At 31.4% G+C, this 13949-nt stretch overlaps 1 protein-coding gene across 1 annotated transcript; it reads right to left on the reverse strand.

The window, feature by feature from the left end:
- Nucleotides 1–281: 281 nt before the first annotated feature.
- LOC127866943 (serine protease inhibitor Cvsi-1-like) lies at nt 282–2715 on the reverse strand. Its single transcript, XM_052407813.1, has 3 exons — nt 2549–2715; nt 2091–2207; nt 282–475 (listed from the first exon to the last, which is right to left on the reverse strand). Exons 1-3 carry the CDS (start codon nt 2583–2585, stop codon nt 375–377), a joined length of 255 nt encoding a protein of 84 aa, XP_052263773.1. The 5' UTR covers nt 2586–2715; the 3' UTR covers nt 282–374.
- Between the last annotated feature and the right edge of the window lie 11234 nt (nt 2716–13949).

A 13949-nucleotide genomic window follows, 5' to 3' on the forward strand; every position in this document is an offset into this window, starting at 1 on the left:
CACTAGGTCGAATGTACTTTTATTTACAGAAGCAGTCCCTTATTCTGCTACATGAATATAAATTGTGTTATATGAAGTAGACCAATGGGATTTTCAATTTCACCGGCATGATCTACGGCGTAACTATTCGATGTAACCACGGTTGCTTTAACATCGATCATCGGCATGTATTAAATAGTTTACAGTTATACATAAAATGTAAGTGTTGCATTTGAGTGTAGAAATCTTACAATGACACTACAATCTTAACATTTACCGAAAACAAAGGAACAAGAACAAACAAATCTTGAAACTTTATAGCCCTGGTACTTTTTTTAAGTCATTATCGATTACAGAAGATCACATTATACTATGAACGAGAATCCTGTGGTTGTTCAGAAGCAGCGACACCTGTTGTCTACGCAGTGCCATTTTTTGTTGCAGGTTCGATCCGCGGTGTCACGGCAGTCGGTCTGTAGCACGCATCCTGAGTTGGCTGAAATGTTAGATCAAAACTCGAATACACGATTGAGGTGAAATCAACGCATAACACTACGCCGTATACGCTTAATATCTTTTTTTATAACGGCTTGTTTGTTGTCGGCTTCTTGTTTAAGTGAACATAATTACCACAAGTAATATCTACACATTGGACGTTCAAAATAGCTTCCATGTGCTTGTTATTTAATTGGCATGGATGCAACTTGGGGTAACGTTGTTACCGGAACCATGGTGCAAAAGATCAATTATGGATTTATCCAGAGTTAGTAAAAACATGGCTTTATGCTCCCGATGGCAACTGTAAATCTTAGCACTGAAGAGGAAATATTCTATTGGTTTAATATAAAATACGATTAATATACAGATTGCAGTTTCTTTAGATATTGACACTCTAAAATAACGCTTATTTGAAAGCATGTATTGACGCTTGTTTGTGAACTGTCGTTATACTAAAAGTTGTTCAGATAAGTAATAATAGAAAGTGAAATTTAACCTATTTATGCTTAGCGTCTAGAAAAAGGCCTTGTTAAACAGCGTAGACCCAGAGGATGGGAGAGTAAACTAGGCATAAATGTGTTACATATTAAACTGAACGCTATGCCAAGAATTAAATGCATTCAGACATCAGCACTTAGAAAGTTGAGAATAAGTGTCGTTCATATTAAATTAGACATAGGTAGATAATGTACATACAATAATATGTCCATTTCATACAAATGGTGTAACACACGAAATTCGTGTTAAAATTTACTGTCCCGAATACACTGAATTTCGCCATCTACTGTTTGATACTACTTATAGTGTCACACATGCGATTTTTATCGAGTTTAATAGTGATATGGATACATTAAGCTGCCTCTCGTCAAATGAAAGACTTTTCAATAAAACTTCTAAATCCTGCACAACTATGATACTACATTAGAATACATTGTTTGCACCAGTGTTAAATTAAAGGACGCATGATGATTTTAGCTTTTTAAATATGAGGATTGAAACCAGATGATTTTTTTAATCACGTACATGTATTCGTAAAAGTTTTATTTCTTCAATTTTTATCTTAGTATTATTACCATGATCATTTGATCATACTTTAAGGGGATTTTCAATTAATATTTTTACACTCGAAGCAATGACAGCAAACACTGTGCAGTTTTCTTAATGGCCACATATAAAGTGTTCTTATTATATATACGATATGCACTGAATAACTTGTTATAGAATTTCGGTATTGCGGAATAAAAATATTTAAATAATTCATATATATGTTTGTCCATGATGTTGCTTGGTAGTCTATTAATTCGAATGTTCGGAAATGTAAGTTCAATTTTAAATATTTCAAAATAATGGATACTTTATTGCTTGCATAAATAATTGCACCAACATTAAATTTAAAATCAAGTTAAATATAAAATGGCCAATCAATATTGTGGCTCAATTGTTATGATTATGTTTGGTTTTAAATGTATTCTTAAACGGTATTTATGTATTTTAGTGTAAAGAGATTGAACAAATACAAAAGACTTCAAATTTTGCTTAAATGTTTTATATTTTATAAGAATAGTATCGGTATTAAAATACATGTAAACAGCGATATTTGGTGAAACACTCACTTGAGCACGTGCAAATACTGTTAATGCATTCCTTGTGGAAACCGTCTGCACAAGTCATATGGGTGCATTCTGCATTTACGTTGTTGGTTGGGCAATCCTCCGCCATCACCATCGTAACTGAAATCATATATATTAAACGTTATTAATGTTACTTTTTTTATTGATATCTTATAATAATAATAGCCATCACCCATCATCATCGGCAGCAATGATTTGATATGAGCTATGCTTAGAATCATAAATGTCTCTGCGTGGAGTTTTACACTTTCTTTAGTCATAAACAAGTTTATATAATTGATAAAGTCCGATTTAAACCATCTACCCTTTGTAAACAAACGTAAATTGAAGCAACTGTGAAGACCACTCAGTATGCTTTTAAACGGCGAAAATCTATTGTAAAAGTACTTACTAACAAAAAAATCAATGTTATATTACACAAGCATTTCAAAGAAATTTACCAATGGCGACAGCAATCAAGCAGGCAATGGTGTTCATGGTGTCGTTTGTTCTTGAATCCGACGAACCTTTTTTAAGACTGTTCTATGATACATAAGGGAATGCTTTTATACTGATGTTTAACGGCTCTGTGACACATACTTTTGTGCGAGTCTCAAGTGTATTTATTCTATTTATGACAAATCGTGAAAGCACTGTCACGTAGTTTTGAATGATTCAGATTGGTCTCCTAATTACGCGCTCACAGAATGAATAAACCCCTCTTATCATGTACTGAATGTCAAAATCATGCTTCTTACGTGGCTAAATATGGAATACGGCCATATTTACAGCATAAATGTGCATTTCTTAATTTCTCTTATCAATGCCATTAGTAGCTGTATGAGGTACATCGTTGACACGTTTTATATGCACGAAGTCAATTTAAACATATTCCTATTTAAAATTGTTACACCGAACTGATTATATATCAGTGTAACATCATATTGGCATTACGTATTCAAAAGACGATGTTTTAATTACAAAACACAAACACAATTTTCTTAACAAAAACACAAACAAAAAATTCTGCTCAATATTGTTTTAATGCATGGGTTAACGACGCTAGAAAACATTAAAAAAAGAAAAATGTTACTTTTATTTTAGGCAGGTTACCAGTTGGCTATTAACATGATAAACAGGATAATTATACAACACATCAGTATACACGAATACAATTGAATCTGGGATCTCAGCATTGTAACGTTCATGCAAAGCATTTGGGATGTTCATATGAAAACGCAGTCTATGTGTAAGGGTGAACCACTCTTATGTTACTAGAAGCGACCAACCAGGGCTTGTATTTAAAAAAGTTGCTGTTGAGTAGACCATTAAAAACGCAGAACACTAAAAAGTTTAAAAAAATTATATCATATAGATATTAATATTGTTTAGGGTGGTGAAATTAAGTGACTATCTTTTCAATATGAAGCCATATTGCTATTCAAGTAAATTCTATCTTAAGTAAAGAAAATTCAAATCCAATACCACCGGTTTTATTTCATCCCAATATTTAATGCGTAAAACGCATAATAAAGTTAAGAAAGCTTTTATTACGCAAGACAAACAAATTATCAATTCAAATATTGTAAAAAACTGCATTATACATACAACTCACGCGTTAATGTTAACTTCTATATATTCGTAGACATGTTTTTGTTTAAATGATATTTTTATGGACACGTTAATTCGCGGATTTCTTATATTCTTTTTCCGTTGTATATTTGTTTATTTTGTTGGTCGGTCAAACCACAAACTCGACGCAATTCAATGTCCTAGGAACAATATTGATTGTACAGTATTATGATTCCGCTCTATAATGTCTAACGAACAAAATGGTTGTACAGTATTATAATCCCGCTCTAAAATGTCCAACGAACAATAATGAGTGTACCTTATTATAATCCCGCTCTAAAATCCCAAGAACAAAAAATGAGTGCAGAGTATTATAATTCCGCTCTTTAATGTCTCACAAACAATAATGACTATACAGTATTATAATCCGGCTCTAAAATCCCAAAAACAAAAAATGAGTGCAGTGTATTATAATTCCGCTCTTTAATGTCTCACAAACAATAATGACTATACAGTATTATTATCCCGCTCTCTAATGTCCCACGAACAAAAATGAGTGTACAATATTATAATCCCGCTCATGAATGTCCAACGAACAATAATTAGTGTACCTTATTATAATCCCGCCCTATAATCACACGAACAATAATGACTGTACATATTATAATTCCGCTCTTTAATGTCTCACGAACAATAATGACTGTACATTATTATAATCCCGCTTTATAATGTCCCACGAACAATAATGATTGTACAGTATTATGATCCCGCTCTTAAATGTCTCGAGAACAATAATGATTGAACAGTATTATGATCCCGCTCTATAATGTCCCACGAACAATAATGATTGTTCAGTTTTATGATAACGTTCTATATTGTTTATACATATATTATATATATAATGATTCAACTACTTAATTTGATGTGGTTAGTAGGGACTATTATAAGACGGTGGTAAATATTTATTTAAACATTGTTTGCAGGACAGATTTCAACCGCTTTATATATATATATATATATATATATATATATATATATATATATATATATATATATAATGTATTTACCGTACAATCATACGACCCTGCAGAACATAATTTAGATTTAAAATTGCCATTTTTATTTGCCATTTTATGTTTGATGTACTGTTAAAAAGCGATAAAAGTAAATTTCTTCTGCAATATTGTGCACAGTTTTGACATGTTATTTGCGTCGTAAAATATGGATCTCTGACCTAGATTTGAAGATTGAATAACGTGATTTCCCCCAGACGCATTTGTAACAAACAAGTTGTTATTGTCTGGATGCATGCTTTCTATTTGATAATTTGATATGATTTCTGTTCGATTGCATGACGAACCAACATTGATATATTAGGGTTAAAAACTACGGTTGATGTAAAAGATTTCTCACGATACTTTACTACAAACTTGAAAATAATTGTAATGCTTCATAATTTCATAAAACAATAATTATAAAATCATTATTAATCATTATATCTATAAAGATAAAGCATGCAATATTTATATAAAAACAAAAAATATTGCTTCTAAAATAGTGCTTTTATTTTATAATAATAATAATATTAATAGTAATATTACTACTACTAATAATAATAACAACAACAACAACAACAACAACAACAACAGCATTATAATAAGAATAATTATAATTATTATTTTTATAATAATAATAATAATTATTATTATTGTTATTATTATTATTATTATTATTGATTCATTATATTCATTTTAATGATGCTACAGTTCATGTTATAAGCGTGTTGAGAAACTAGAAACATCGTCTCATTAATTAATCAAAGTAAGGTCAAAGTCCCTGTTTCCAAACGATTTTCGGAATGCCAAACAACATGTGTATGTCACCCGAGTCCAGACAGTGACCTAGTACACGTTTCAATGGCAATATGTTCACTTTACGCACACAATGCTTTTTATATATAAATGTATTGAATATAAATGATGTATCCATTATATTACTCTGGCATATTGTCATTCTTCGCATTGAGGATAACACATTGGGCTGCGATTGGCGAGGACTTCAAATGACAATAGTGCAAGTTACTTGTGTATGCATAGTTAAACGCCACTTATCAATTATTGGTTTGAAACGAATGGAACAGTCATTTACAAAGTTGATATATTCTTGTTGATGGTGATAGAAAAATAGTTTCACGTATGACACCGCCGCACTTGCTCCGATTCTTTGACAATAGATTTGAATACTTTGAAGTGAACAAGATTGTATCAATTAAGGTTAACAATGCGACACATTCTTTGTAAATATAATCGTTTCAACACTTAAGCAAATAAGATCAACACCAATTCTTTTAATCAGCCGTAACCTTCCCAAAATATATATTGTAGTCTAAATTGTTACTTTCTCACCGAAGAATAGTTTATATTAAACATATTGAACAAAACATCAACATATGTTGATGCCTTTCAATGTATATAAGCATTTTGTCTTCTCGTTCAATTGTTAAACTGTTATAGAAAGTGCGCATGTTTCAATAGTAGTGTTCGACTTATTATTTCTATTTTATAGTTTTTTTTTTAAACGTATTAATGTTACTTAATATTAGAGCAAATATATTTAATAGAAACATTATTTATTCTAATTTTAATTGTATAATATCTGATAATTTAGCATGTATCAATATTAGTATTGGGAATGTTTTCATAGAAAGCAAAAAGCAATTATGTTTAGTCATACGTACTGTCTAGAATTGTAAATGTGACACATGTGTCAATTTGATGAAAGTACAGATACAATAACAATGAAGGGATCAAATAGTGTAAGAAGCGGTTTTATTCAATACAAATATAACATGTTATGTTCTCATTCGGCTTGGACAATATCTTATCATTGTGAGAAATAGAATATTGGTTTGCAATGCTCATAGCAATTATGCGTTTGTTTAAGGGCACTCGTTCGCAGTTTTGACAAAAAGACAATTATAAAAAGTAATATATTCGAAAAAAGTATGCTTTGCATTAAAAACAAAACAAAAATATCACTCTTTACTAAGAAAACGGATTAATCATCAATCGTAGTGATAAAAATAATACATCTGTTGCAACCATTGCATCGATGTGTTGGCAAACACGTGTATTAACAACATAACTTCAAAACTAACAAATTCAAAAGCCTGCGTGGGGTTTGGTAGCGAGTATAATATTGCTACTAGAGTCCCGGTTCAAACTCCAGGGGACTCTGGATTTGTATTATGTAAATTATAAGGATACTTATATTTTAGGCGGTTATATACAATGTATCAAAAGTTAATAAGTAATACAACTATTATCAGTATATTGTACAGAGTCAATATATGCTTGTTTATTACATTTGGTCACATGTCCAGAGTTCAGATGGGCATTGAAATCACATGCTATGGTTTAAAAGGGGGGGTTTATTAACGTGCACATAACAAAGTTGTTTATTGAGTGTATTATAAGATAATAAAATATCATATTCTTTTTTTCAACAAAGTATAAATAGAAATTAATTTGATTCTAAGATACATAACGTCAATAAGTAAATGTGTACTAGACAAATAATGCACCCTCAATGTGTTGAAGTAAATGTGTATCTTTATTTATTCTAAACAATTATAAAATGAATATTTTAAGTTATTATATTCATCGCATCATAAGCATGTGTTTATTGAAACTCGATTTGAAAATGGTATGCCTATGTACTAGTATTCAGCAACAGATGGCAATGATCGTATGTGATGGCCATTTTCTAGATTTTCTGAAAATGTATATCTATAATACTTAATTTTTCTAATATCACATATTATTTTAGTAATATTTGTTCTCCATATTAATAATTTATGTCACCAAGCTATTTGAAGAAACGTCATAGTGAATATGTTTAGGTCTTTTGAGGACATAATCTTTATTAAAAGCATTTTTTAGAAAGCCACTTTCCTTAAGTTTAATTTCCCATTCCAATATTTGTAGATATGTATATTTATCTTTGTTGACTGCGTTATGATTTCCCATAGGACTACGGTATATGTTACTTAACTGTCTTCAATGTGTTGTCAAACATTGCATAGTTGGTATTATTATGCGTTTAAAATGCCGATACAACTTTTTAAGACTTACTAGTTATTATACTGCTTTTAGAAACCGCCGAAACTGTTTAAAAATGTTTACATATGTTATAAAAAATGAACATTATCTGATATTTTTTCGTCTACTTTTTATTATTATACCTCACTTTCATTCACAATGCTAAACTCCCATAGGCCATCGTGACATAGAAATACTGTCAGACCCAGCGGGAATAAATTTACTGTCCAAAAAATACTGTCTCCCGCTACCTTGGTAATCACGTGCCACCAGCGGGAAAAAAATTACTGTCCAAAAAATACTGTATCCCGCTGCCATAGCAACCACGTGCGAAATGTTCGAAAAATATACTGTCCCATTTGCGCATGCGCAGAATCCAGTTTGCATGTCCGTTTTATTTGGATAATTTATATCGATTGCAGCTGAAACTGTGCTGTACAATAGATAAATGCCATTATTTTAGCATTGAATGGAGTCATAAAAAATTCAATTTAGTATAAACGTTTTCCGATTTTGGACGACGAATTTAAGGACGCACAGAACGTGTTTTTAATATTCTGTTATGGGTATGCCGTGTGTGATCCGATGCATCAATGGCGCCTATGTTAAAATAACTTCTCCGAGAACAGGGAACGACAAAAGTACAAACAAAAAGCAAAACGCGTTCGAAATAGTATCTTACCTTTAAAATCCATAAATAATCCATTTAAGTCAATGATTGACGATTGTACATCAAGACAAGGGTCTTTAATAATTAGTTTAGCATAATTAAATTAAGACCCTTATGCCATCCTATTACTATATTCAAATGAGTTTATGAACACGACAAACTTTCTTCTTCGTCACACGCTACGCCATGTACTCTACATTCTTGTTGTTCAAAAAGAACCAGAGCAGTTTATGAAATAATAGCCGTTTGTAAACTCGGTTGCATTTGCAGATTAAGCATACAACATATGTTTAAACTTGCACAATGTTTTATTGTCTATAGTTAATGCTCTTATTGTACACGAAAATAATTTAATATATAAATACACAAAAAATGGAAAACATTCCATTACACAACGGATAAGTTAGTGGATGATACCCGTGTACAAAATGGCACATTCCGAATTTCAGTGTGGTGCTATTTTTACCATCTTATACTTTACACATCTCTATGCCGGTGGTTAAATTCAACTTTGCGCGGCGAGGTTACGTAGCGGTATATCATGTTTATACAATCTAGTTACTTTGAAGGTTACTAAACCTGAATAATTGCAAACCTACCAAGGTTTGAAAGTTACTGAGCGGTAACTTTAACCAGCGTTTATACATTTGGGTGCTGAACCACTCAATATATTAATTGTTGTTCATTGCTGAAATTAAATGCAATTATTGAATATTAAAATTGTTTATGATTCATATAAATTGCTCCTGTTTGAATAGTTTGTTCGGTATACTAAAATAAATATTACATGTCTGACAGGGTGACAGTAAATTTGTCAACTTTCGGAAAAATACTGTCAACCTTGGCTTCGCCTCGGTTGACAGTATTTCCTCAAGTTGACAAATTTAGTGTCACCCTGTCAGACATGTAATATTTATATACTATGAGGGTGGACTTACAAGAATGGGCCACTAACTTGTTTTATTTAACGGTAAAAGGTATTCATACTTTTGAAAACAACGTATCATTGCCAGTGCATGGTGATCAAAAAAATACAACATACCTGTGAGTATGACTATATAGCATCACACTAGTTTAAAGACCCAATGCTGTGTTCTGGCCGTTTTAAATTTGGGACTCTCAATGTATTCTGTAATGCATATATTTTCCTATTTTGACGTTGGTGTCGCATTTGAGTGGTGAACAGACTTTCCCTTTTGGTGTCTCTGATGTTTCATTATTTCTATGTTATACTCTACATATCCAGAATACCGTTATTTGTACAAAATTATAGTTGAAAAAAGTGTTCGCAGTTTGGAGTATCGTATTACAACTGAGATAATCATGCATAATATCACTGTTTTGAGTTAACTGCAGGAAGACGCCTGGATATTGCTGCAAGTGTACTTGCTTTAGCCAATTTTTGAACTTGTTCATAAAACCTTCAAAACTTTTGATTTTGGCAAAATTTCTCCTCTCCAGACAATTATGTACTTTATTTCAGATGTAAAATATCTGGTCTCATGTGACAATTATTTCCCATACGTCAAGAAAGCATGTAATTCGGCCCAACAATCAAATTGCATATCGCTCTAGACAAAAGCCATTTAAACCATAAAATTTAATGATCCGTCTAACAATAGAGAATAATATGTGAGTTTAAGATCAAGCTTATCATGCGAGGCTTAGAACTCGGCAAGCCTCGCGCTACCATGGTTCGAGCCGAGCATGATAAACTGATCTTTATCCAAAATTCACATAATATTCTATTTATCCTATTATTTCATCCCTTTTTACATTAATAATTATAAAATATCGAATTTTTGACGATTTTATCAATCCATAGTTGACAAAAGCATATTCTCCAATTTTTCGGAAAAAAACAAATCTGATCTAAAAATAGCAATAGTATAAAGCTAAAGTTTATTCGATAGTTGTTATACTATCGATTTTCATCTGTTAATATGATAATATCAAATATTTGATGTATACGAATAACACGACTGCAATATATTAATGTGATGTTCACAATTTCCTGATACTTGTTAGACATACGGTGTCTAGAAACCATACACGTGCCAATGAATATGAGTAATGATAAATGTATGATGTTCACGAAAAAGGTTAGCATATACAAACCTTTTCTTGTAAACAAAATAACATCTTCAGATATATTCGTTAAAATCAGTTATTCATAATGTATTTAATAGTTTTTGTTACTAAGTAAAATAGCAGTTGTACTTGTTAAACTAAATTGGTACATTTTCGTCAAATGAGAAAACATAAGTATAATTATAAAAACTGGATATTTTTACTCGTGCATATGTATATGTAAGACATGCATATATTCATATGTGATATCCGCTATACTATACTACTTAAACACTTTTAATCGTTTTTATCAGCGAAATGCTATAACAACCCCTTTTGTATTTAAAGTCTCTTGTTCGGTGTGCAATTCTGTGCAATGTTGGAGATACAGTATTGGTGCTGGGGTCACATACGAAGATGAAGATGACACACACACTTCAACGTTTCGGAACGAACGTACTACCTATCAAATATTTTACGCAAACGTACTTGTACGAGACATCGATTGCAATCTGACTGACTGGCACATGTTGAAATGAAATAATAGTAAATACATTTGGAACTTGGCCAGACAAGAAGAAGGTCGATTCAAATGTCTGCAAATCAAATTAATGAACCTAACTTCACAAGCGACAGGCAATTTACTTTCCCAGACACGAAGTTGTAACTAATGATGTTGCATTGTGCGAGAACAATATGCCGAATGATGTATGTGACTGCGTTCTGTAAGGGTACGTTTCGTTATCGCAGCAAGGAATAATTGATATCTTAACTGCAACCCAAACGTTGTTGAAGCCTTGTAAAATGAAATAAACAAATTGATATATTATAAATACCATGTTAAGTGCATATGGAAGAAAATAGTTTGGCATAGTAAATATACCAAAATGCATCTTTTTTGAATTAGTGTTTTGCATAGGCAATTTGTTATTCAATGGTATATGTAACAACACACATTCCGAAAACGATCAAGCCTAGCATGTGTCATAAGAATGACAGAAACGTCAATAATAAGGGCGAGGCTTAAAAGGCGTTTACTAAATATGTTCCATTCAATGATAATATATACAATAATTCTGTCTGAACATATCTGAACATAATATTTTATGCTTATTATTTAATGAAAATTACATTGAAATGTTTTTGTGTGGATACGTATTTTGTAAAACACGTTTGCTTGTTGTTTACGGTGGATACCACATGAATCTATGATGCACTGAACCTATCAAACTTAACCCATTTTTCAAGGTCACATCCTGATGCAAAATCAATAAAACGTCATGTTATATTGCTGAAGCAATTTACAAAATAATCCAATAACATTCCTTTCTTACGACCTTGCATAAAATAAGGTAAACAGAAATTGGCATCTTAAATGTTAAACATCAAATTTTAAATATAGATATAAGTCAATTATTCCTGCAATATTTTTGTACAACTATTACAGATTATTTCAATCGTAGAAAGTTTCGTAAACAAACTTTCAGATTAGATTGACATAGATTTGTAGATTGTATATGGAGTTGATTCTGCTCCCAGACGATATTGTCATAAAATGTTTTATATTGTTTGGATGAATTCCTGCTTTCCGACATGTTTTAATAAGAAAGTATTAAGAGCCGGTATTGATAAATGTGAGAGTTAAAAGTACGTTGGGTGGTGAACATTTCAAGATCCTTGATTACAAGCTTGAAGAGTGTTTGTAAGGAATAAACATTTACGTATTTTATAAGAGTATTGATACTGTTAGAATAACCCTGAAAATACTTGCAGATATACGTAATCGCTTTAGGTATCTTGTTACATCATAACATGTTTCAAAACGCGTAATAGTGCTTTCAGTTTGTTTTAAAGAAAACAATGAGTTTACTATACACCTATTGCATTAGGACATATAAGGTTATCTTTTTGGGGTTTCTTTTTTGCAGTTGTATTTTGACTTCAACCCGTAAACCGCTACTGTCAACTTCGAATCTATTATGTATACTATTCTAATTGAATTGCAAGTGTGGCCACATAAAATTGCTTTGAATATACTTACAAACATATGCTTACATACGTCATCGCTTTGGGTAAATTGTTAATAATTACTAAACTAATATTCATTAAACAAAAATAGTTTAACGCATGCCTTAATAAGGCAATCAGTTTATAATGTGCCAGGAAATTCAAAATAGTATGTTTTTTAATGTTTTGTCCTTCTGTTGTTGTCTTTTCACTTGTATTGTGGCTGTACCCAGTTAACCGTGAAGCACATGCCTATTCTAATATTGTAGAACTAACGATATAGTGTTCCTCTTGCTGCATACTTGTATGCATGAGATGTAACTAAATTTGTGTTCTGTTATGTTAAGTTACTGAGTATTATTGTATTAGAAAGTTGATACATTTATGTTTTGTAGTTGTTAAATATTCGTAAAATTATTCAAATAGTAAGAATAAGTACGATCCCTCAAGTTTGAAATAAAGCAATTTAGTAAAACTGAAACCTGGACACCTGAACAGGAGAAAATAAATCGTATTTTCGTTTTGTTTTAAGTTATATTGCCAATAAAAAACAAAACAATTCATACAACACGCATTAAGCATTAAAATCACGCCAATAAAAAACAAAACAATTCATACAACACGCATTAAACTTTAAAATTACTCAAAGTTAAGGTCATTGCCATGGAAAGCATTTTGGACGTAAACTGTTTTGATGTTTCATTATCATCATCCATCCCTTGGTTCGTCAGCCACATGTTGCTTACGTTTCCTTGTAATAACGAACGACATGTGAATGTAACATAGTTAAAACAATGACGTTGTGCACATTTCAACAAAACCGCTATTGCGATTCATGTAGGTCCATAACGCTACCATCCTTATTACTTGGACGTTGAACATTTGAGATACGATTCAAATGCGATAACCTACAAAGCATTAACGTTAATTATAGTTAAATATACAATTCAAAAGAAGATGTAAGACAATTATTTCTGCAACTATGACAGATTATGTGCATCGAAGAAAGTTGCGTAAACAAACTGTCATTTTGCATAGAATTGCAGTACGAGATGATTCGGATCTTTGATGATTTTGTAATACAATCTTGCTTATTGCTTAAAGTGATATTATGGGCATTTTTCACTGTTGAATTGAGCTGAACAGAATTAACAGGTCAAAAGAGTTAGTTAAAATGTGGTTACTGACCAATTACATGCAACTCATCTTGCTACCAGTTGTTTATAAAAATATATATTATATAATCGATATTTTTACATGACTCACCCAGTCCTCTAAGTCGAAATGATCCGTAAAACAAAATTGTGTCTTTGTGTCGTATGAACGAATCTGCAATAAAACTAAATTTAGATTCACAATCGTACAGCGAATCATTTGTGTCGTCTGTTGTCAAAACGAAAGTACGCTTGATATTCAAATGCATTATGTTTCTCTTCCGGGATT

The sequence above is a fragment of the Dreissena polymorpha genome, chromosome 2, assembly GCF_020536995.1.
Source record: "Dreissena polymorpha isolate Duluth1 chromosome 2, UMN_Dpol_1.0, whole genome shotgun sequence".
Classification (NCBI taxonomy): domain Eukaryota; kingdom Metazoa; phylum Mollusca; class Bivalvia; order Myida; family Dreissenidae; genus Dreissena; species Dreissena polymorpha.